The sequence below is a fragment of the Thermobia domestica genome, chromosome 10 (genome assembly GCF_964235325.1).
Source record: "Thermobia domestica chromosome 10, izTheDome1.hap1.1, whole genome shotgun sequence".
Taxonomy (NCBI): domain Eukaryota; kingdom Metazoa; phylum Arthropoda; class Insecta; order Zygentoma; family Lepismatidae; genus Thermobia; species Thermobia domestica.
Window position 1 is genome coordinate 13,384,170 of NC_137463.1, and position 27,289 is coordinate 13,411,458.

The window sequence follows — 27,289 nt, forward strand, 5'->3', positions numbered from 1 at the left end:
GTCTCATTTGGCTAAATAAACTGGGTAACTGGCAAACTCATTGGCTAAACAGGCAAACTGGCCAACTCATTTGGCTAAACACCCACTGGTGGACCAATTTTTTTTTTTTCTGGAGGCACAAGCGGGTCTGGGCGGGGAGGGCACAAGCGCATGGTCCTCTTTGCAGTGCTTTGAAGATGAACTTTGTGCCTCCTTTACGGTTCTTTGGGGCTTTCGGATCCAGGTCTGGAACAGGTTTCTAAGATCCGGTTCTGGAACCGGGTTTTCGGATCCAGGTCCGGAACCAGTTCCAGAACCGGTTCTGAAAACCGGATCTCCGTGAACCGGAACCGGATCTTTGTGGCCATCCCTAGTGGAAAACACAGCAACTAGGGAGATCACAAATGGAGACTGGAGATCAGAAGGAACGTTACTTCCATTACAGCAGCTTTCAGGAAGAAATGTCCCTGTGTCTTCCAAAGAGATACGGCTACAATTTGCACGCTATTTCAGCACTGATGGAGCTGTGCCATGGCAAAGAATGCATTGAACAAAACCTGAACGTTTGGATTAGATCAGTGAAGAGAATGGTATTGCTTTATTAAAATTATAGTGATAACAGGGTGACATTGAACAAAACAATATAAGGTGATTAATAGTGTTTGTTGTTATTTCGTATATGGCAGCTTAAGTAATACTTTTACATAAGTGTTTAAGAGGCCTTATCACTGCGAAATTAAAATACCGCTAATTTTACAGTAATTATGTGATATCTTCAAATACATAAAAGATAGTCGAAAAGTGGAACAAGACCTCCCTAGACAGTATTATTTTGCGTGAGATACCGTTATCACGACTCATTTATCTGCTTTCGATTTCCAGCCATTTAGAAAATCGGCATTTATTTTCGCGTTTCTAAATAACAGCAAACGGAAAGCTACTAGGTGACTCGTAATAACAGTAACTCATGCAAAAGTAACATCGTCTAGGGAGGTCTTGATCCACTTTTCGATTATCTTTTCTCTATTTGAAGATATCACATAATTACTGTGAAATTAGCGGTATTTTAATTTCGCAGTGATAGAGACTTTCGAGGTATAAAGTTTGTGTCATAGAAGAATGGAAACATCTACAAAGATAATACATTCCTTTTGGTACATGCAGCAAATAAACGCGGAGTGTGTGTGTGTGTCTGGAAGGAATGTGGGGATGTTCACTTTCTTTTACGCAAAGGCGGCGCTACAGGACGATCAATCTCCTCTAGTCAGCGAATTGAGTACTGGTACGTTGAAACTTTGGTTTATAATTTTATTATTCTAAAAAGCACAGCCTAACTGGGCTCTACTCAAATAGCTTAGACGAACAAAACTTATTTCAGTTTTAGTACTTCATTGTTTCTGTGAACAATATTATATGTAGTTAAACAGTTTTGTATGTTTATGTTTGTGAGAGATAAGAAAATTCCGATCATGTAATATGCAAATACATACTGTACTGTATAATTATTTTATTCTCTAATTTCTAATATACGTTAATGTATAGTATATAAATAACACCTACCCTCAGTGGCGGAACTTCAAAATCAGCCTCCCCCCCACACAGATACAGAAAAATCTTGCCAGGACTTATTAGGACCTATAAAACAATTTAAGCATTTCATGTTTCTTTCCAACACAGACATTCAAAGTCAGGCAATGAATGACACCATGTAAACACGAGTAACTACATGTAATAATCAGAATATTATCGGTACTTTGAATTAGGACTATTTACTAATTGTTTAAAACTGAATATAATATATGCGAATGGAGTTTTCATGATTGTTACACTATTATAATTCAACGAGGATATGTATGTGTACACGGCTGATTGACAGTGACAGTTCTGGAAAAATATTATGTTACTTATTTTCCTAATGATCTTTTGATTACGAGTTACATACGCATATACTGTTGTGAAATCTAATTTGTATTCAAATACATTTTGTAATATATTAAATTTACCTCAGACTCGTAGCCAAACGGACTGTAACTGTTCCGAAAGTAGTTCTCAACTTACTAAGAAAAATAAAGATATATCTTTTTTCCCAACTTTGATCACATCACGAATGACAAAATCAGGTGTTATACCCGCTCAAAACCAATAATCTTAGGGTACAACAGTGCGTATAGTTTTCAACGGGAGTAACAAAAATTATTTTTCTTGGTTGCAATTTCATGTCTGACTAAAATAAAACACACAATATCAGGGCCTCCTTACGTCTTGAGCCTCCCTGACGTTGCAGAGGCAGTAGTTCCGCCACTGCCTACCCCACAAAGTTTTTTTTTTTTTTTTTTCTGTTCGTAAGATTGCTCTAATTTAGACTTTAGTCTGGCAATGTCAGCTTATGACCTTTGTCTGATCAAGTTTTTCACTCTGGCAGATGTTATTGGGTACTAGAGTAGACGAAATTTGTCACTTGATGTTGGTGAGCTCATTGTTTGATGAAATGACAAAGCGACTGTTTGTAACAAGCTGCTTGCAAAATGGATCTGCAGTCATTCAGTCAAGGATTTTTTTTTTTAAAATCTTATCAACTAGAACACAAAACCTTTTGTACGAATGCAACAATTACTCCGCGTGCTGCTATACTCAGTAGGGATGGCCAAAAATTTTCGGATCCGGATATCCCTTGCCGGATCTGGACCTAGATCCGGATCTCGGATCCGAACCTCAGATCCGGATCTCGGATGTGGGTCCGAAATTCGGATTTCGGCTCTGGGTCCGGATCTCAGATCTGGATCCCAAATTCGAATCTCAGATCTTGATTCGTATAAAAAACTACATCTGAAATTGTGATGATAAAATTCAATATCTAAAATTCGTTAAAACATTTTTCGGATTCACTGATAAAGTAGGTTGCTGTGCTTTTAAATGTTTCCATAACACGTTTGTGCTACCTTTGTTCTTTATTTTATTTTAACCTTGCAATATTTACATGTTGCACTTTCTGTCGAAGTCTCTTTAGTAAAATGTTTCCAAGTTTGATTTCTTCAGTAAAATGTTTCCAAGTTTGATTTCTTCCCATTTCAGAGTATAGTGAACTGTCAGAAAACTGATGTAAATGCTAACAAATTCTTGTTTAGCTTCTCTTCGAAACTTAATTTTAGCTTCACATTGAAAATATTTATTTTATTCTTAGAAAATAAACTTTCTTCTTTTCTCATATATAAATGAAATGTCTTTTAGATAAGGCCCTTCTAATCGCAGGAATACTATACAAACCAAACTCTTTGTTAATAGTAGTTTCTGACTCACTAGAGTCCAACCATCAACAAATGTAATAATGAATATCTTTCACTTCGAAGGTATATACAACAAAAAATATAGACTGGTTGGCGTGGAACAACAGTAGATTTTTAAACATACAAACGAGAATTTCAGGAGAACGATACGGTTGTGTTCGTTGTATGACTTTATTACCTAACTTATGGCTTGCCCTTCTGACGTCGGAAGTTTGTTGAAGGAGTAAATATAAAGAGATTTATGTTATTTTTTCTTCACCCTCCAAGTTTCTTTAATCATACATTGCAGTACGTAACCAAACCATATCCATGCATCGTATCATTGAAGCGTTTTGTGTTTTGTATATTAAAGTGTTCAAAAATATTTAACATATTCGCATTTATTCATGTGCTCTCAGGTTCAATTCTCTGTGGGAACATACATGAGAAAATTGAAAGCTGAAACATTATGAAAATAGTATTTAAAAGTCAGGAAATTAATATTAAAACTTTAGCCATCTATTGGGACTGTAACGTTGTTAGACTGTAAACTAACCCACACGTTTCGTGAAGATATATTACGTCATTATTGTTTATTTACTATAAGCTACCAGATACATCCTCAGAGGCTACTTTACACTGTAGTAATCAACAGATGAAAACATTGGAAAAGAAATGGAAGGAAGGTCTACAGAGCCTTAGATCAAGGTACTAACCTAGCATTTGCCCAATATAACTGAGGCACAACCCTGGAAATTCCTCAGTGAGGATGGCTGGTCTCCGAATTCGAACCCGGTATTACCCAGTTGCGAAGCAAGAATCCTAACAAGTAGCCTGAGCTCGCTCCGCATTATTATTATTATTTAATTAACGTAATGTTTTAAAATTAGTGCAAATTAAACCGGACTTTCTTTATTGCTGATGTTATAGTTAATAAGCCTACATGAGACATCAGTCCCCCATTAAGAAAGAATACTAGAACTGGAATTCAGGAAGCGAGGGTGAACAGATTAATAAGGATGAGGAAACTATGTACGATGCAAAAACTGAGTAATTATGACTTCGTCACAGATATATTCACTTACATACGTCAATTAATATTTCTCTGATACAGTGCACTCTTACTTTCTATAGTGGCAGGAAAATGGCCCGCTTTTGTAAACGAATACACTAAGCACGTGCGTATAGGCTAGGGTGACCAAATCGTCAACTAGAGAAAACGGGACACCTTTTATTTGTGGATAAGTTGCTCCCCTATACGTACTTTTTAGCCTCTCTGTTTTCTCTCTCTCTCTCTCTCTCTCTCTCTCTCTCTCTCTCTCTCTTTGAATCTCTCACAAAAAAAAAATGGCAAATTTACACTGTTTCGTTTTAAAACCTATTGAAAAGGTTGTGGAATTAATTAGATAATAAGTAACTATCAGCAGCTAACAAAAATGAGATATTTGAAAACATTACTAAAAATATATGAGCGCTCAAATCTATCCCCGACAGGATTTATAATTACTCTCAGCATCGGATTCCAACTCCTTTTATTTGCATTTTCTTACTTTTAAACATTATTTCATTTACAACTAGTTTTCTTTTCACTTTCAATTTTATAGTTCGTTACTTCTGGTCATCTTTCGTAAATGGAAGTATGTTACATCTTAGTCAAATCACAGAAACACTGTACAGTACTGATGACAGCGCCTCAATCTTCCACCGCAGGGAACAGAGAGTAATAACAGGTTACATTTGTTCTCCATAAGACTTTCAGCCCCTTGCACTGTCGTGTGCGGAGTGGAGAGGCCTAGGAGGGAAAACAGTGCAGCCACCACATTCAATATTGCAAGCGTCGTAATGACGTTGCTCAGTAATTAGACATATTCCAATATAATCACATAGTTTAGAAAATAATAATATAAATTAGGAAATTTTAACGATTCGAAATGTTTTTTTTAAATACGGGACATTTTGGCGTCCCGGGAGTAGTTTTCGGGACACCGGGAATGGTAGTGAAAAAACGGGACAATCCCGTTTTTACGGGACGGTTGGTCACCCTACTATAGGCGCAATGTCCGTGGAAAGAAACATAGGTAAAACTAGGGGGAAAATAGGGAAAGCGAGGGGAAAATGATAAACCGCCCTTCAACTTAAAAAAAAAGCTAAAAGAAAAAAAAACAACTAAACTTCGAGCTACGAAAGACGCGAGGCGAATTTTATTGAAAAGATTGTTTTTCCTTAATGATTATGTGAGCGGAGGACTGTGAGTTTGCATAATATGAATAAATTACAAAAATCATTAATATTCAAAAATGCAAATGTGGGAGGAATCTTAATATTTAATCTGATATTGACTTTAAATTACTGTAACCTCCTGCCACAAAGTTAATTTAGTGAATTTAGTCAGTCGGTAGAGTCTTAGAATGAATAAAAGTTAAAATTTTAAAAAAATAAATAAGATTCCTACTAAGCATGACACTCTAATTTACAGGTTAATATGGTTTTAACACCCATCCTGTATGCGAAAGATACCCACAATATGCTCATCGCAATTACGATCCATTGATAGACCCAGCTTCTGGCCTGAAAAGCAAACAAGAAAGACAAAAAGGGTAACACATTACCTTGCGGCCAACTGCAACAATAAAAGAAGCCAACATTCCAGTGGTAATCCTGCTTTAATGCACCACTTCCGTAATTCCAGAGCACACAGAAATTATATTTACAAAGGCACTCGCGCGCGTGGTCTCGCTAAGAGACCTGAGCAAAAAGAAAAGAAAAAAAATATTTCTTTTAATATTTCTTTCTCACACTTTGAGCTCGCGATTATTACTGTTTGTGCACTTTTGTTTTCTTCACGCCGCACTCTTCTTTCTTGAAGTGTCTCTAGTTTCACGATTGAATGCGCTTCCAGGTCGAGTTTCTTCCAAAGTTGTGGACCATCCTCTTCCTAGGTTCTGCTAACCGTCAGGTTTCCTCTGCCATGGAATTCCAGTAAACACCAGAGGCGGTTCAACTGGGTAGTCCTTGGTGTGATACAACTATAAAATACATTTGTTATTTGACGAAAGTTCTCATGACGTTCTCTTGCACAAAACCCGCCTACTTAATACAAGCAAAAATAGCTCAGTTCTTGTATTTAATGGGTTTTAATTAAACTATACTATACGATAGCATTGGAGATTTCCTACAGAACACGGCAATGCTTTTTCTTCACTAAGAATGTTACTCGCTTTCGATTTCACTGTTAGTTGCGTGAACAAGTGATATAGCGTGTGACGTAGACATGGCACAAAAATTGATACTGGTGCGAAGCACTTTACGAAATATGATGTAAAGCTTTGTCTCTTCTCACTAGTAAATGGTGATATATATCGCACTTTGTCTCATATCACTTTTGTGAAAACACCTTTTATATATATATATAATCGGTATCTCCTACTCTCCCATTCCACCACAAGAATGTTAGTCCGGAGAAAAACGAGGAAATACTGAAAGTAAACTAGCTATAATTGCCCATTCTACAGCACACACGCACAGAATATCAGTGTGTAACTAACGCACTATTCTTGTACACACATCTCTGAATGGTAAGAGTACCAAATAGCTGACGGTCAACACGATTACGACTTGCAGTGCTTTGATCTGCACTGTCTCGCGATTTAGCAATCTCTAACTCTTTGGTTGTCCCGAGTACTGTTATATTCCTTTGCAGTTTCATTTTCTTTCAACTGCTGGGTTGGGCCGAACCAAAGTAGCCCGCTCCACTGGAATAGGGGTGAAGGTGCATCCCTCACCTGCGAGTTTCCAGTGACCTAAATAACTTAAAAAAAAAACACACTTTTTCATGTTCTTTTCCACTTTGTCTATCACTTCAATGACATCGTTGTCTGTCACTATGTTTGTTAACTTGCTTAATAATCAAGCTTCAATTTAGTAACTGTTACTCACACACACTGTGCCGTAATTACGAGAAATATCAACACAAACACCAACATTATTTAAACTCTGTCACTTGACATGTTTACTTAAACACCTTTGTCAGGTGACACCACCTATCGGCGACACCAGGAACTGCTTGAACAAGTGACATTGAATATGATGAATTACAGAAACGGATGCATTGAAGGATTTGGTTTCTGAACAAATTAATGATGCTAATTAAACAAATTAAATGAACTATGCAAAATGCAAACAAATTAAAATGACTTTAGATAAGGCTGAAGTAGCCTGACACATGATAAACAACATAATATTACTGATTGGAAGGTCGCTTTTCCTTTGCAACAGTATTGCCTTCTCGGTTATATTTAAAAAAAAAACAAAGGTATGTGTTAGTCTCCCTGCATACCTTCCACAACCATAAACTAGGCCTAAACTGGTATTAGTACAAGCCAATTAGACAAAACAAAATATATATATCGAACTACATATGTCTAATACTACGGGAACACCCAGAAAGTTTATTTACATAACATAACACATATTATCATTCAAATCATATCAGCGGTGCAGACGATAACTATATTTTTACAGAGACATCTAGCGGATGTCATGGAACCATTACAAACAACGTTCTAGACAGCTTCCCCTCTAGTTCAAGTGGACTCGTCAATAATTTTAAAATAGTCAACTTTTCTTTCTCTGAGAAAGTTCCGTTGGCAAAACGACGCTTCACAAGTCGAACACGCTAAAAATGGGCGTGTTTAAAAAAAATAACACCTCTTTGTATTCGGATTTCTCTCATAGACATGCTAAAAATTTTATGATTTTTTCAAGTATTGTCTCCATAGGATTTGTGTCTGGGTAGTGATAGTGTATGCTACTTCCTATAACAACACTAAGAAATTCAACTAGCAATACATCTAAGCAAAATCTGAATCTCATAGATTTTCTATCCTTATTCAGATGGTTATATTGATTTCAAAAATCTTCTCAACTTGGGTGTCCAACGCTCCGTTAAGTACACCTGCTTTCTTTGAGTTTTTTTTTTCTGGTAAGCTCTCTCTGCCTCTATCCATGCACACTAGCATATCAAAATACAAAATTCTCTATCTTCTTATACGTTAATATTAATTAATATCAAATTCTCATTGCTTCTCGCTTAAGTCCTGCCCTGTTGTTCATAACTATTCATTTACATAACACAATAAACCATAAATATACATAGAAATATTAATAAAAGTTATATGCTCCCGCTGGTAATTATTTAAATCTCAAAATTCTTTATATGCAAATTCCTAATTAAATTGAAATATTATTCATAATTTCACGAAAAATTTAAATATGCAAATCATCTTATAACACTGATAATGTGACGTTCACATTTATTCCCCTCTTAAGGAAATGCAACCGTTAATCGCTTAATCGTTGCATTTTCTCAGAAGTTGTACTAATCTACTTTACGTAAATCACATACATATTCCGTATATACTAACTTTATACAAGATTTCCCTAAACACATCAATATGTCCTAACAATCATAAGATAATAAACTAAACACTAATAACACATAAAAATAATCCCTAACCTATCATAATCACTTTATCATCATAATTCTATACAAAATTCATCTCTTTCGTAATATCCTGATTCAGCTGTTGTATTACACTCCGCGCAACTACTCTCTTGAAGGCCAGACGTAAAGAGGTGCGTCTGGGAGTGATTCTTTCTTCTTCAGCTCTCCATCCTGTATGACGTGCTGTGTTTATTTCCTGCCTTTCCTACGTCATCAGGTCAGCTGTGTCCTGAGGAGGCGTGGCTTCACGCTGAACGTATTTCTTCAGGTGGAACACGTTTCTCTTCATTAATACTTCCTTAGTCTCAGGATCACCGAGCGTGCAGACATTATTCTGCGCAGTGGAGAGTGTCACATAAGGTCCCGTGTAAAGGAGCATCATCTTCTTGGTAATGCCAGAGAAAGCGTCAGATTTGGGAAAAGCTCTCACCAGTACCAAATCTCCAACCTCGAAACGCGCTGGCTCGCGACGTTTATCGAAGGCCTTCTTTCTTCGCTGTGCTGACTTCTTCAAATTACTTGCTGCTAGCTCAACGTAATATTTCAACGATTTGTGTCTCTCTACTTCTGGGATCTCAAATAATCTCGCCAGTTTTTTCGACGGTGATTCTCCCAGGTGCACTTGAAATGGACTTAGACCAGTCGACAGATGTACGCTTGAGTTGAGACACTTTTCAATTTTCTCAAGATGTTTGGGCCATTCCCTCTGCTTGTCATGGCACAATTTTCGTAACATTCTCACTGTCGATTTTACACCCACCTCAGCCATATTTCCTTGGGGATAGTACGGAGTACTATAGATGGGCTTAAGGTTTAAGTCCGAGAGTTCCTTCTTCCACTTGGCACTTGAAAACTGTGTCCCATTGTCTGTCAAGATGACCTCAGCAGACGGACACAGTTTCAGGAACTCCTTCAGCTTCTTTAACGCTGTGTCTGTGGTGGCCCTTCTGCACGCATAGAGTCCAATCAACTTGGAGAAAGCATCCACGCATACAAGGATGTATGACACGTTGCCTACCCCCACAGGTAGAGGCCCCAACCAGTCCAGGCAAACCATGTACCCAGGGCGACGCACTAAAACAGGGTTCAGTGGTCCCGAACGGTACATGTGAGGGGGGGATGCTTTCTGGCACAGACCACAGGAAGCTGAGAATTTCTTTATGGCATTCCTCATCTTCGGCCAAACAAAATATTCAGTTAACATTGGCACAAGCTTGCTAGCAGACAGATGTCCTCTCTCATTGTGGTAATATTCCAACAATGGCTGCACAAGCACTTCCGGTATGCAAATCCGTAGACCGGAACGGTCACGTTTACATAGCCGTCCATTTGAGAGCAAGTACTGGTGGTTCTCGCTGGCTGTTTTCCCTGAGTTTTCCTGGTTCTGCAGCTTTCTCTTGACGTCGCCAAATACAGGGTCAGAAGTTTGCAGCTCTGGCAACACTGCAATAAGTTCCCTTAACTGACTCGGAATGTGGGTCAGTATTGTCATCAGAGATTCATTCAATACCAATTTCTTTGCCTTATCGAATTGAACTCCTGTATTTGGTGGGTACCTCTAGTTCGCTAATTTTATTCTCTGTTGCCTCAACTGATGATTTTAGTTCCTGGCAGGATGCTGTTATCTTGGATTCCAGAGCTTCCGCTGAGGAATCGATCCTTGCTTCTAGCTCTGTCACGTTTTGCATCATTTCACGCCGGAAACTGTCAGTGATCTGTTTTTCAACAGCCTCCAACTTATCTAGCATGGTTCTGCTAGCGTTCTCCTGCCTACTTGCTAATTCCGAAAAGGTTCTCTGATGCGTCTTTTCTTGGGTTTCTAATTTACTTGAAATTTCTAAAAGTGACTTTTCGTGATTCTTTTCTTGGTTCTCTAACTTCTGTGAAATCTCCAAAAGCGATTTCTCCTGTTTCCCTGAAATTTCTAATAATGTTCTTTCTTGCTTCTTTTCCTGAGTTTCTAGTTTCTTTTCTTGATTATCTAACTTGCCTGCTATTTCTTTCAACATGCTAAATAATGACGCGAGACACGGGTCAGATACAGATGTGACTTGCGCTGAGGTGCTAGGAACCGGTTCCCTAACCTGCTCCGATTCATTAGCCCTCTCATTACTAACTGTACCTTCTCCAGGCGGAACTACTTCCTGGAGAGAGGTGTTTACATTTCCTACTGAATCGCTTCCGGTGTCCTGAGACTCCGATGGAAATTCCATTATTTGCGCAAATTGATCGTCAATAATGTTGTCGCCTACAAAGCCTTCCATCGCTCTAGCTTGACTTCGCGTTACTACCATCAAGTGATTATGAACTCTAAATAAGTAACTAGGTTCTCTAATATGCCTAAACTTGATTCGCTAAATGTTATTCCCCTCCAAAAAGGTTTAAAATTTGGCAATACACTTCAACAAAATAAATGCATATAACACAACAATAATATACACAGAAATAATAAACTTTCTGGATGGCAGCGCGACAACCTGAAAGAAAAACACATCTACTGCTACCCGCGTCTGGCTTGCACTAAATATCGTAAAAACGTTGGGTATCTTTCATTTCTTGTGGCAACATTCTTTACTGACCAGAAAATGAAAAGGAAAGCAAGACTTTACTTTAATTCTCTTGCCACAATTTAATATTAAAAGCAAAATTTAGCAAAGGACATTTCTAAAACAAAACATACATCCAGGATGGTGTGTGTGTCGTGCCCCACGCTGGGCGCCAAGTTCTTTGTGAGCGGAGGACTGTGAGTTTGCATAATATGAATAAATTACAAAAATCATTAATATTCAAAAATGCAAATGTGGGAGGAATCTTAATATTTAATCTGATATTGACTTTAAATTACTGTAACCTCCTGCCACAAAGTTAATTTAGTGAATTTAGTCAGTCGGTAGAGTCTTAGAATGAATAAAAGTTAAAATTTTAAAAAAATAAATAAGATTCCTACTAAGCATGACACTCTAATTTACAGGTTAATATGGTTTTAACACCCATCCTGTATGCGAAAGATACCCACAATATGCTCATCGCAATTACGATCCATTGATAGACCCAGCTTCTGGCCTGAAAAGCAAACAAGAAAGACAAAAAGGGTAACACATTACCTTGCGGCCAACTGCAACAATAAAAGAAGCCAACATTCCAGTGGTAATCCTGCTTTAATGCACCACTTCCGTAATTCCAGAGCACACAGAAATTATATTTACAAAGGCACTCGCGCGCGTGGTCTCGCTAAGAGACCTGAGCAAAAAGAAAAGAAAAAAAATATTTCTTTTAATATTTCTTTCTCACACTTTGAGCTCGCGATTATTACTGTTTGTGCACTTTTGTTTTCTTCACGCCGCACTCTTCTTTCTTGAAGTGTCTCTAGTTTCACGATTGAATGCGCTTCCAGGTCGAGTTTCTTCCAAAGTTGTGGACCATCCTCTTCCTAGGTTCTGCTAACCGTCAGGTTTCCTCTGCCATGGAATTCCAGTAAACACCAGAGGCGGTTCAACTGGGTAGTCCTTGGTGTGATACAACTATAAAATACATTTGTTATTTGACGAAAGTTCTCATGACGTTCTCTTGCACAAAACCCGCCTACTTAATACAAGCAAAAATAGCTCAGTTCTTGTATTTAATGGGTTTTAATTAAACTATACTATACGATAGCATTGGAGATTTCCTACAGAACACGGCAATGCTTTTTCTTCACTAAGAATGTTACTCGCTTTCGATTTCACTGTTAGTTGCGTGAACAAGTGATATAGCGTGTGACGTAGACATGGCACAAAAATTGATACTGGTGCGAAGCACTTTACGAAATATGATGTAAAGCTTTGTCTCTTCTCACTAGTAAATGGTGATATATATCGCACTTTGTCTCATATCACTTTTGTGAAAACACCTTTTATATATATATATAATCGGTATCTCCTACTCTCCCATTCCACCACAAGAATGTTAGTCCGGAGAAAAACGAGGAAATACTGAAAGTAAACTAGCTATAATTGCCCATTCTACAGCACACACGCACAGAATATCAGTGTGTAACTAACGCACTATTCTTGTACACACATCTCTGAATGGTAAGAGTACCAAATAGCTGACGGTCAACACGATTACGACTTGCAGTGCTTTGATCTGCACTGTCTCGCGATTTAGCAATCTCTAACTCTTTGGTTGTCCCGAGTACTGTTATATTCCTTTGCAGTTTCATTGTTTCTTTCAACTGCTGGGTTGGGCCGAACCAAAGTAGCCCGCTCCACTGGAATAGGGGTGAAGGTGCATCCCTCACCTGCGAGTTTCCAGTGACCTAAATAACTTAAAAAAAACACACTTTTTCATGTTCTTTTCCACTTTGTCTATCACTTCAATGACATCGTTGTCTGTCACTATGTTTGTTAACTTGCTTAATAATCAAGCTTCAATTTAGTAACTGTTACTCACACACACTGTGCCGTAATTACGAGAAATATCAACACAAACACCAACATTATTTAAACTCTGTCACTTGACATGTTTACTTAAACACCTTTGTCAGGTGACACCACCTATCGGCGACACCAGGAACTGCTTGAACAAGTGACATTGAATATGATGAATTACAGAAACGGATGCATTGAAGGATTTGGTTTCTGAACAAATTAATGATGCTAATTAAACAAATTAAATGAACTATGCAAAATGCAAACAAATTAAAATGACTTTAGATAAGGCTGAAGTAGCCTGACACATGATAAACAACATAATATTACTGATTGGAAGGTCGCTTTTCCTTTGCAACAGTATTGCCTTCTCGGTTATATTTAAAAAAAAAAAACAAAGGTATGTGTTAGTCTCCCTGCATACCTTCCACAACCATAAACTAGGCCTAAACTGGTATTAGTACAAGCCAATTAGACAAAACAAAATATATATATCGAACTACATATGTCTAATACTACGGGAACACCCAGAAAGTTTATTTACATAACATAACACATATTATCATTCAAATCATATCAGCGGTGCAGACGATAACTATATTTTTACAGAGACATCTAGCGGATGTCATGGAACCATTACAAACAACGTTCTAGACAGCTTCCCCTCTAGTTCAAGTGGACTCGTCAATAATTTTAAAATAGTCAACTTTTCTTTCTCTGAGAAAGTTCCGTTGGCAAAACGACGCTTCACAAGTCGAACACGCTAAAAATGGGCGTGTTTAAAAAAAATAACACCTCTTTGTATTCGGATTTCTCTCATAGACATGCTAAAAATTTTATGATTTTTTCAAGTATTGTCTCCATAGGATTTGTGTCTGGGTAGTGATAGTGTATGCTACTTCCTATAACAACACTAAGAAATTCAACTAGCAATACATCTAAGCAAAATCTGAATCTCATAGATTTTCTATCCTTATTCAGATGGTTATATTGATTTCAAAAATCTTCTCAACTTGGGTGTCCAACGCTCCGTTAAGTACACCTGCTTTCTTTGAGTTTTTTTTTTCTGGTAAGCTCTCTCTGCCTCTATCCATGCACACTAGCATATCAAAATACAAAATTCTCTATCTTCTTATACGTTAATATTAATTAATATCAAATTCTCATTGCTTCTCGCTTAAGTCCTGCCCTGTTGTTCATAACTATTCATTTACATAACACAATAAACCATAAATATACATAGAAATATTAATAAAAGTTATATGCTCCCGCTGGTAATTATTTAAATCTCAAAATTCTTTATATGCAAATTCCTAATTAAATTGAAATATTATTCATAATTTCACGAAAAATTTAAATATGCAAATCATCTTATAACACTGATAATGTGACGTTCACAATTAGTTGTGCTAACTATGAACATGAATTAAAAAGAAAACAAGTAGCTCGCTCTGAGTTTCGCAAACTAGTTGAAAAGAAAATATTGGATAAAATTTAATAATAAAGAAGGCATTTATGATAATTAAAACAAACTAAATTCTTGGCACGACAGTCCTTTGGTTCCTACCAGCGGGCTTTTGTTGAAAGTGGGGATGTGTAGTCAACGCATCGACACCCGAAGTCCCTAATGTCGGCTTTCTAGACTGGAGTCCGCTACCTCTTATTTAAGATAACTCCCCAATTGTCCTCACGATGCTGAGTCAACATCGAAATTGTTGAGTGCCTCTCCGGAAATTGTACCCATGACCACGGGCACCGAAGGCACGCTCTCCGTCTTCTATAGACGAAAAGCTATAGTTACCCACATTATCTAATACAGAAATAAGTTCTGATTCTCTAATAGCTGCTGATGGTGATAGTCAAGGTTCACCGAAGCATGATCCCAAACCCAAACTGAGATATTGATGTCACTGGAACGCCTGAAAAGTCATTGTGGGTAAGTGAATTGCCCACTTGTCAAAATGAAGGGCGATGGTGATGTGAAATGCGGGACTGTCAGAGGTACTACTTATGATAATTGGATTTATAATATTCTATGTTGCCATAAAACCTCTTCAAGAACATAACTGTTAATCTTATCTTTGAAAATGTTTCATAAGGAGTTTTATTGCTATCATTAGATTGCATTAGGAATTATCGGATTTATTTTAACGCTTAACTTTTACATCTCTTCTGATTTACGAATATTTAAATTGCGATTATCCCCTTAAGGTCAATTAGTGATATTTTAATCATTTCGAACCAACTTTATATATGGTTAGGGATATAACGTATTTCAAGGGTACACATTTTATCATCTCTTTCAATCTTCAATAAGAGAGCAAAAAGTCTTCCCTTGCTCATCCAACCGAGAAATGTCTTTGGAAGTAATCAGATAAGAAATTTTGCAGGTGTCCACTCAGCCGTGGACTCAACACCTCTCGTTATCTTTCGATCAGCTTTTTCTTCAAGGAAGTGATTCATTGTCACGCATTAAAAATAACAGAAAATCACTAACTAGTTCATGTTTAAAATACTGATTTCATTTCACAGGTAGGGAGGTATATAAAGACACAATTATATATAAATCTCCAAAATTGAATTATAAATTAGATATTTAAAACAAAAAATCTGTGCATTGAGATTTATATAAAATTCGTTTATATGAGTTTTAAACTCGTAAGCAACAAAAGCTCAAGTTGCTATTTCGATTCAAATTGTCTAATATATATGATACATACATATTCCTTTTTTTGATATGCGAGACGGGACATAAGTGGATCTGAACCACTACTCAAGTTTGTATTTCCCCGGTTAACACGGTTCTATAATTATATCCGGAGGAATTGGTGCGAACATAAATAATCATACAAAATCAAATTCCTCGTAACGGGGAACAAACAAACGAGTTAATGGGCACGGAATAATTATGTGCCCATTAACTCTACAATCAATTAGTAAATCAAAAATCATGTTATATGAGTATATGGTAGATTTTTCTTACTACTGTTTCTCGCTTCCAAGAGATGGCTTAGGGGAGCATTTACATCCGTTTGAATATACGTATATACTTTGAATTTTCATTATCTAAATGTAAGTTTAGAGACCAGATTCAAATAAATGCAATACCTATAAAAAAAACCGAGTTAAAGAATAAGAATATAAATAGATTGTTCAAATGGAAACATAGAACAGATTACTAGAATACTTTACGATTTATGAAATTTAGAAAAGGAGATGCTAGATGACAAAAATTACAATATTTGAATGTGGTTCAAGTACCAGAAGTAGGCTAAAAAACAAGCGAATGTATCCCAACCTTCCTCTCACGAATTAAACACTAAAATTTAGTATGTTTAAAGCTTTGAATTAAAAAAGTAAAAGGAAAGAAACTTTTGGATGTAATAGTACGCAAGAGATCAAAGATAACCACATGTTTTACTAATATATCTAATTATTTATTGGAGGCAGTGAGTGAGGCCATAGGGGTTAAAACCTAGGATCATGTGTCTCTAATGGTGTCTTCTCGTTTGACCAATTTTCTTGTCGCCTGCTGACTTAACTACCAGTTTACACTATGATTTTTATTTCATTTTAGACGGCGAAATGGTGTATGTCCATTTCACTGAGCTCACTCAGCAAAGCATATTTAGTCTGATGGAATTTCTAACAGAGATTTATTAAGAAGATTCATTTCTCAGAGTGAACAACAGCACCCACAGCCATCTGTAACAATATATGTAGTGATGTGAGGTGGAAAATTTTCAGCTATATTTTTCCGGAAAATTTTCCGTTCTAAAAAAAATATCAGTAATCAAGTAACAATTCCTCAGCAATCATAAAATTGGTTGAATTCATGTACAGAAATGTGAAAAAGCGAAAGATCGTTTAAAGAATCTGAACATTTGCATGGCTCACACAATTTTCAGTAGTATGTAGGAACAAGTTAAACAATTTTTCATGAATCGAAATATTTTCTGTCTTATATGGAAAACTTGAAGAACTTTTTATGAATCGGAAAATTTTCATTTTGAAGCAAAAAGTAAAACAACTTTTTGTGAATCGGAAAGTTTTATTGCTCTGTAGAAACAAATGTAAGGAATTTTCATGAATCGGAAAATTTTCATCACGATGTAGAAACAAGTGGAAAATCTTTTCATAAGCCAGAGAATTTTGGATATTATATATAGTGATGTTAGTTGGAAAATTTTCCACTATAACTGCACATTCAGCTACAAAATTGAATTTCTGTAGAGGAAAGTTAGTCAGCAACAAATTATAATTTTCCAATTAGCTTTCGCGAACAGGAAAATTTTCAAGTTAGGAAGTAAACTTTTACACAGTCTTTCTCTCTCTCTCTTTATCTGCGACCTCCTTCGTTGCAAAGCGTTTAGCATACGCGCCTTTGGCATGGAAGACTTGGCTTCGATTCCCAGCGGGAGCTCATGTAGTTCGGATTTCACGTTAATCAGTTGGTCCCTTGGTCCCGTCTTATCTAGTCTCGCTGGTGAAAGGGACGTTAAACTCAAAACCAATTCTGGGGGCGCGGTGGCTCAGTGGTAGAGCGTTCACCTCCGGTGCCTAGGGTCCCTGGTTCGATCCCAGCTAGCGCCGTGCGGACTTTGTGGTGGACAAGCACCGTGCTCGTGGGATTTCTCGGCGTTCTTCCGTTTCCTCCCACTTTATTCGTTCCACCATTTCACTCCTCTCTCATCATCACCGTCTCTTTTAGCATAACCGTGGGACGTAAAACTTAAAGATTTCATTTCATTTTTTCAAAACCAACTCAATTCAACTCTCTCTCTCTCTCTCTCTCTCTCTCTCTCTCTCTCTCTCTCTCTCTCTCTCTCTCTCTCTCTCTCTCTCTCTCTCTCTCTCTCTCTCTCTCTCTCTGTGTGTGTGTGTGTAAAGAGCAGAAAACATGAGTTCGTAGAGTACAAATATCCCATTCTATTAATTAAAATTTCAATTTATTAAAAGTCATGAATATTTTCCGATTCATAAAAACATCCTCCACTTATTCCTACATCGTTGTTTAGCCGTAGAATTTATTGGTAATAAATATTGTCTTAAAAAGTTTCATGAAATGAAAATCTAACGATTCTTCATTTCAAGAATGTTTCAAAAACTTCAATGCGTTCTTCCCTCAGAATCCACCTTTGATCTTACAATATTAGATTTCGTCAGTTTAATACGCATAAGACGGTTTTCTCATAGCTTTACTACTTTTATAGATTTACACTCTGCAACATTTAGAAATAAATAGATATAAGAGAGAGAGAGTGAGAGAGAGAGAGAGAATGAGAAACACTATGTAAATTTTTACTTCCCAACTTGAAATTTTCGAAAATTTTCTCGTTCCCGAAATCTAATTGGAAAATTATAATTTGTTGCTGTCTAAGTTTCCTCTACAGGAATTGTATATCTCAATGTGCAGTTAAATATAGTGGAAAATTTTCCACCTAACATCACTATATATAATATCCGAAACTGTTCGGATTATGAAAAGTGTTTTCACTTGTTTCTACATCGTGATGAAAATTTTCCGATTCATGAAAATTCCTTAAATTTGCTTCTACAGAGCAATAAAACTTTCCGATTCACAAAAAGTTGTTTTACTTTTTGCTTCAAAATGATGAAAATTTTCCGACTCTAAAAATTTCTTCAATTTTTTCATACAAGACACAAAATATTTCGATTTATGAAACATTGTTTCACTTGTTCCTACATAGTACTGAAAAGTGTGTGAGCCATGAAAATTTTCAGATTCTTTAAACGATCTTTCCATTTTTAACATTTCTATACATAAATTCAATCAATTTTATGAATACTGAGGAATTGTTACTTGATCACTGATATTTGTTAAGAACGGAAAATTTTCCGGAAAAATATAGAAGAAAATTTTCCACCTCACATCACGGCTAAACAACGATGTAGGAATAAGTGGAGTATGTTTTTATGAATCGGAAAATTTTCCGTTTCAAAATACTGGGCAAATGCTAGGTTAGTACCTTGATCGAAGGCTCTGGAAACCTTCCTTTCATTCCTTTTCCAATGTTGTTTTCATCTGTTGATTACTACAGTGTAAAGTGGCCTCTGAGGATGTATCTGGTAGTTTATAGTAAATAAACAATAACGGCATAATATATCTTTACGAAACGTGTGGGTTAATTTAACTACGGCCTTACAGTCCCAACAGATAGCTCAAGTTTTAATATCAATTTCCTGACTTTTAAATACTATTTTTATATTGTTTTAGCTTCCAATTGTCTCATGTGTGTTCCCACCAAGAATTGAACCTGAGATCACATGAACAAATGCAAATATGTTAAATATTTTTGAACACTTTAATATACAAAACACAAAACGCTTCAATGATACGATGCATGAATATGTTTTGGTTACGTCCTGCCATGTATGATAAAAGAGACCTGAGGGTGAAGAAAAATAACAGAAATCTCTTTTATATTTACTCCTTCAACAAACTCCCAACCTCAGAAGGGCAAGCCATAAAGTACGTGATAAAGTCACACAACGAACACTTTTTTTAATACTAATAATACTACATAACCATATCGCTTTCCTGAAATTCTCGTTTGTATGTTTAAAAATCTACTGTTGTTCCACGCCAACCAGTCTTATTTTTTGTTGTATCTTCGAAGTGAAAGATATTCATTATTACATTTGTTGGACTCTAGTGAGTCAGAAACTACAATTAATAAAGAGTTTGTTTTGTCTAGTATTCCTGCGATTAGAAAAACCTTATCTAAAAGATATTTCATTCGTATATGAGAAAACAGTAAAGTTTATTTTCTAAGAATAAAATAAACATTTTCAATCTGAAGCTAAAATTAAGTTTTGAAGAGGAGCTAAACAGAAGAATTTGTTACCATTTACATCAGTTTTCAGACAGTTCACTATACTCTGAAATGGGAAGAAATCAAACTTGGAAAAATTTTACTAGACTTCGTCAGAAAGTGCAACATGTAAAGAACATTGCAAGGTTAAAATAAAATAAAGAACAAAGGTAGCACAGACGTGTTATGGAAAGATTTGAAAGCAAAGCAACCTACTATATTAGTGAATCCGAAAAAAGTTTTAACGAATTTTAGATATTCAATTTTATCATTACAATTTCAGATGTAGGTTTGGATACGAATCAAGATCTGAGATTCGAAATTCGGATCCAGATCCGAGATCCGGATCTGAGATTTGGATCCGAGGTCCGGTTCTAGGTCCGGATCTGACAAGATTCGGATCCGGATCTCATTGGGTCCGGGATATCCGGATCCGAAAATTTTTGGTCATAACTACCCAATATTGCTAAAATTTATTCTATTCAGAGAGATAAGAGATACATAGTATCAAAAATATGTTTCTCTAAGTATAATACTTGACTCTTTGACTATTGGATGGGCTTCGAAATGGCGATAATAAATGCTTTAAAAATAGTTTCGGACCGAGTGTAAATGTGAAAGCTTGTTTCTACCTTTTGTCGCAGTCTGTGTGGAGGAAGATTCAAGCATTAGGTTCACGAGCTGTATACAAGGAAGATAAATCAGTGCATACACATAGTGGAATGATTTGTGCTTAGCATTTCTAGCAGTGAACCAAGTTGAAAGTGGCCTGAGATATATATGTAATGTAGAACGTATTGCAGAGCATACTGAAGAATGAGGAACAGCAGACAGACTTGATAGATTATTTTGACTTATGTGAGGAGGTCTTTTGTCGAACTCAGTAACTAATTGAGGAACCGAACGGTAATGGCATTATATCTGCTAGCATAGAATGAATGTTGCCTATCACGTACGAATAAATTCTGCGAAGCGTAAAACAAATACTTTTCGCACTTGATTGGACATAAGCATGTGAATTGCAATACGAAGTATCAAAGAGGACCCAAGTTTTCGGAACTACAATACAAGAGCAGACGGAATTTGGCATTGAAAAAAAAAGCAATACTTCGATTTGAAAAAGGAACTCAAAATTTATGCACTAGTCTAGTTGGCAATAAACTAAGGAAAACTGATTTCTAGAAAGTGCAATACATATTATATATCTAGATTAAAACGCACCTGAGATGTGATTAACGTGCATTAATTTGTGAAAGTAAATATTTTTGTCTTATTACAGAGCCCACAACAGCTTGTCATATAGATAAGTATAACTAATGTAAAACTTTGAGGATAGAGAAATAAATACGTTCCTTTCTTGGGACATTGAATCCATATGAGAACAGTGGCGGCATTTCAGATTCTGTCAGAGAGGCAGGATTATGCTCCGACAAGAGCTTGGCGTTTTTTTGTTATATATTAGTATAGGCTACATTTTAAAAAATGTATTCCTCAAACTTAAGTAGGAACAATTGCTTCCCTGCCCTCCCAAATGACGGCCCTGTATTAGAAAGTCATTACTCGCTATATTTTACAGTTTCTGATCTACGGTGATCAAATTTTAAACCGGAAGAAGTAAGAAAAATTAAACTCTTCCGGTTTTGTAGAGTGCTACGAGCGCAAATGATATGATTCCTTGAAACGCTGAACCGATTTCCAAAAACCGTTCGTCCCTATATATTACCGTTTTTATGGTACGGCTATCAACGTTAAAATGTGAAATTGTTGATTTTAACACTCCCGGTTTCAATAGCAGGTTAACGGAGTAAATAGCATGTATTGTTGGGACGTTTAGTCGATTCCAGAAAAACATTTCTCGGTATCTCTCTCCGTTTTTGCTCAATGGAAATCAATAATGAAACCAGAGGTACTAGTAAATTTCAAAAATGTTCGGTTTTAGAAGAATGTTAAGAGTAGAGATGATATATTTTATTGAGAATTTGATTCAATTCTAAAAATACAGTTTCTAGCTATGTATTATCGTTTTTTGTTCTATGTCAATCAACGTAAAGTCCTAACTTGAACGTCCATATATGTCTACACTTTTATAAACTATTCCCAATGATCAGCAATAAGAAATTCAAAGCAAGAATATTTATTTGAAATATATACTAGACAACTTTAACTGGAATAGCAGTGAAGTTTGGAGATTCATATACCTATATAATTGTGTCTTTATGTACCTCACTACCTGTGAAATAGAATCAGTATTTTAATAATGAACTAGTAAGTGATTTCCTGTTATTTTTAATGCGTGACAAGGAATCACTTCCTTGGAGAATGTTTACAGTGATCTTAGAAGAAAAACGCTGATCGAAAGATAACAAGAAGTGTTGGGTCCACGGCTGAGTGGACATCTGCAAAATTTCTTATCTGATTGCTTCCAACGACATTCCTCGGTTGGATGAGCACAAGGAAGACTTTTGGTTTCTTATTGAAGATTGAAAGAGATGATAAAATGTGTACCCTTGAAATACGTTATATCCTATGGTTAGTCTTGTTATATGGGAATAATTGAGACCAGAAGCACTCTACAGGTTAAGTCCAAAAGAATCTTGGCCGACCTCCTGATAAACCCCGTCTTTCAGCAAGGTGAATTGTGGCAATCCGATACCCACATGAGGAAATCTTCGGTTCAGTGTGAAAGCTTCCATAAGAACAAGCACTCTAATCAGTGAAATGTGCTTTGCTAATTTTCATTCAATGTGAAAATACCTAACTTTATTGCTGAAAAAGAAAATACATTTATTTCAAACCAGTCGCCATTACAGTTTTCGTATTTGAACACAACACTCATGAAAAGTCATGTTAAAGCGCGACTTGCCCCTGAAAAAGAATATTTATCTGTTTTTCGTTTCTCGTGTTCCCCAAAGTACATGCGGAATTAGTGCAAGTGCCTTCTGCTCGCATTACCTAGGTATAAACGGCTACGATCTTGGTTCTAGCACTTGTTTCGGTTTCCAGATCTCAAACATTTATCTTTCAGCCTGATTCTATGTATGAATCCGAAATTTCAAATCTAGATACGGGGCACCAACATTCATAGTTTATTCTCGGTGCTCATATTGTGATTTACTAAATAATTATTAAATCTAATTATAAGGTATACATTTGATATTTTGTGCAGACAGAGCAAGATAAATATATGTTAAAACTAGTCAATACTTGTCTTAAATGTTTATGTTTTCTTAACTGTCAATGAAATAGGTGTGCTGAGGAATTTTAAATATTCGAGTTTTGTATTCCGGTTTCAAATATAAATATGGGTGTATTTCATCTCGGTTCTGAAACCTAGATTAGACATTCGAACTCATTCGAATTCTTTTTTTTTTTTTTTTTTTTTTTTTTTAAGTAAGCCAAGCATTTGATCTTTAGAGTAGAATGAAGGAGACAAATAGACTTGTCAATATTCGTCTCAATTTTCTGTTTTCTTCTTCACTGTCACGACTTCGTGAAATTACTTTCGGCGAATTTTAGATATTAAGTTTATCACAATTTGGGTGGGATGTGGGTTTGGATAAGAATCAAGATCTGAGATCCGGATTTCGGATCCAGATCCGAATTTCGAACCCAGATCCGAGATCCGGATCCATATCCAAAATCTGAGATCCGAAATCCGGATCTAAATCCGAGATCCGGACCCAGATCCAAGATCCGGATCCAGATCCGAGATCCGGATCGAAAGGATCCGGACCCAATCAGATCCGGATCATCGGATCCGGCCATCCGTAATACTCACAAGTAAACCTTACGTTTGGGTGAATCGAGTTGCTGACTGAGACACATATGAGAAAGTAGTACTAAATGTGGTCAGTATTTCAGTGAAGTTTTAGGTGCGAAGCTCCAGGGGTTTAGGAGATACAGCTATCAGAACATCACGTGGAAGTACAGAATAGTCTTCATACAGTTGGAGGTAAAAGCTCTGTAGGACCTCTTGTAATAACAAAAGGTGAATAACAAATATATGGGTACATATTAGGACTAGAGGGAAGTCATATAGTACGGGTATACCTGACGGCGGCCATCTTGAAATCTGCCATTTTGAATTAAGATTAAGTTTTTAAAATAGAAATAGGGTCATGTGATACATGATTTAAGGCGCAAATTTAATCAGAAGAACAATGGTGACGTTAATTTTGATTTACGCGCAATGGGTAAAAAGTTACAGGGAAATTAAATATTGTTGCAGCATATGTATTAGTACTTTACCCCACCTTTCAATCAGGCTGGATATTTGAATGAAGAACCTGGACGTTGGATCGCTCCTTACGACTACTGCTTTGACGGAATTGTTAACGACAAATGTGTCAAGTGTAACTCGATTGCCTTTGTGAGGTGTGCTCACTGTGAGCAGAGCATTTGTGCAAGTCATGCACTCTTTTCTGAACTACATATTGAATGTACTAATTGAGGACTTTTCTGGAAGAAAGACCCAAGATCAATTATGACTCAATTCTACTTTGGTCATTTTTCCTTAAATTAGTAGCTTGTTTATGCGATAACAAATGCTGGTTAATGATAAAGCAAAAATGGTTATACCGTTGGATTTATGGTAAAATTTGCTATTAATAAGGTGTCAATGTTATGCGTTCTGTTTAAAACTTTTGTCTGATTCAAAATGGCGGATTTGAACATGGCCGCCATCAAGGCAACTCTTACCATAGACCTAATATTTATCCACCTGCTTTTTTATTTAATTATTATCATTAACACAAAATTTACAAGGTGGGGTTAAGGACTAATACATATGCTGCAACAATATTTAATTTCCCTGTAACTTTTTACCCATTGCGCGTAAATCAAAATTAACGTCACCATTCTTCTTCTGATTAAATTTGCGCCTTAAATCATGTATCACATGACCCTATTCCTATTTTAAAAACTTAATTCAAAATGGCGGATTTCAAGATGGCCGCCGTCAGGTATACCCGTACTATATGACTTCCCCCTAGTCCTAATATGTACCCATATATTTGTTATTCACCTTTTGTCTTTACAAGAGGTCTTACAGAGCGTTTACCTCCAACTGTATGAAGACTATTCTGTACTTCCATGTGATGTTCTGGTAGCTGTATCTCCTAAACCCCTGGAGCTTCGCACCTAAAACTTCACTGAAATACTGACCACATTTAGTACTACTTTCTCATATGTGTCTCAGTCAGCAACTCGATTCACCCAAACGTAAGGTTTACTTGTCAGTGGAGGAATGATCGGTGGCGTTGGGCGCTCGAAAATGCGCTGTTACGTGAAATATGTCATGCAGATGACGTCACTAGCAGAAAACCCTGTATGTGGAATTATCAATCATGTCATTGCTGGAACTCCCGCGCTTCGGTGTTGATCCCACCCCCTTCGGCTGCACGGACGGCCGCGAACTCCAGAAACTATTGAACTTAGCAGCACAACGACTGTTGTTACCAACAGGTACACTCATGTCCAAAATTATTGTCGCATGTCTATAAATATGTTGTTGTAGGATGTATAATTTGATAACGAATTCGCCCGGTATTTCTTATAATGTTAGTATGTATATAATCGGCAAAGACATATATGTGGTAAATTTCATGTCAAAAGAGCAATAAATAAGAAAAATAAAACGAAAATAAAACTTTCTTGTCCATTTAGCAACATTTTATTTTACTCATTATAATTTTCTTGTTTATAATTCTTTTTCTATGAAATTTACCACAAATATACATTTCCCGATTATACACATAGTATCAGTATTAAAAGTACCCTGCAAAATCATTATCAAATTATATTCTTACAAGAAGACAGTTATAGATATGCGACAATCATTTTGGACATGAGTGTACGTTTGAAATGGTGCGGTGTGAAGAATGAAGCCTTTTTTTTTTTTTTTTTGAGAACAAGGTCACAAATGAAAATATTTATCATAACATATAGCACAAATTTACCACTACTTATATACAATGAAAACATGTGTGGTCAAAAATATAAAACTATACTTACTAGAGTTTCTTCCACATCAATTTCATCCAAGGTCGAAATACCGGCTAATTGCATTTTCTGGTCCCTCAGAAAGTCCATATGGTAAAAATACCACAACGAGGGTACATACACGTCATCTGTTCCACTTCCAGATCTTGTACTTGCATTTATCTTCTTTAGTTCTCTTCGGTATGCAGAACGAAGTGAATTGATCTTATTCCTCACTGACTCTCTATCCGCCGTTTGATCTATTTCCTTCATTTTATTCACCAACTTCTCATATGCCGCATTTTTCAAATTCCTGTTTTTATAATCTTCACTCTTTACCTTCCACAGTTCAGGTAAATTTCGATAAAGTTCAATAAATTCTCTCCAGAATTCTTGATTCCTATTCATTGACGCCATAGCGCAAGAAATAAGCGTCTGTACACTAGGCCTCTTACTCGGAAATAAAGCTCGTGTTTGCACAAACATGCACATACACGGTCCATGTGATTGCGCAAACACCATGTTCGTGTAAACAATTTTTGAACGAGTTCGATGTGGAAAATGTTTGCACAAACGTTTACGCAAGCACATACAGCGCCACACGCAGTCAACTGTTTGCACAAGCAGCCTTGTTTGCACAAACCGTGGACGGGCCCTATAAGGTAACCAGCGTATTAGATGCGTCGTGAGAACAGAATCTAAGAGATCAACGTCCTACAGAACTCACGGCAACCAACATCATTAAACAGTAATAGTGGATGAGAGAGAAACCTCAGAGACAGTCATCACGTTCTGGTTGATTATTTTTTTATTGTAGCAGTAGTTCTTCATCTGTATCTTGAAAAGATAGTTACGTCCATGGTTCCGTAGTGTAGTGGTTATCACGTCTGCTTTACACGCAGAAGGTCCCCAGTTCGATCCTGGGCGGAACCATGTAGGGCTACTTTTTATCTTACTGCTTTCTAACAGCGGACACAAATGAAATGTTTCCAATTATTTATGATAATAAACAACATTCTGTGATAATTTATAATGCAATACGAGGTGGTGTAAAAGGAAAACAATTCTTTCCAAAACAGACCCTTCTTACAACTAGGGATGAGAGGATTCCGGAAAGTAAAATCGGGAAAATTCTGGAATTCTGAAAAAAATCCGGAATTTAGAAAATCGGATTCATATATATGTCTCATTTTTGGTGAGTTTTCTATTTCCGTTAAACGCAAATAAATGGCAGAATAGACTATTATAAATAAAATGCTTGCGTAGGGCTGGCCCTAGGCAATTCACTGCTCCGTGCAGTGGCATCATTTACTGCACCCT

General features: G+C 36.5%; 1 protein-coding gene and 1 non-coding gene across 2 annotated transcripts in view; one reads left to right on the forward strand and one right to left on the reverse strand.

The window, feature by feature from the left end:
* The window catches only part of LOC145662297 (uncharacterized), a 32,979-nt gene extending 6,570 nt beyond the window's left edge, over window positions 1-26,409 (reverse strand). The window contains exon 1 of the mRNA XM_081727718.1: window positions 26,003-26,409. Within this exon, the coding sequence (XP_081583844.1) occupies window positions 26,003-26,386 (384 nt within the window). The 5' untranslated portion in view covers window positions 26,387-26,409. The remainder of the gene's footprint in view (window positions 1-26,002) is intronic.
* Window positions 26,410-26,829: 420 nt separating this feature from the next.
* Window positions 26,830-26,902, forward strand: TRNAV-UAC (transfer RNA valine (anticodon UAC)). The gene has a single exon. It is a non-coding gene; the product is annotated as a tRNA-Val (tRNA).
* Window positions 26,903-27,289: the final 387 nt, after the last annotated feature.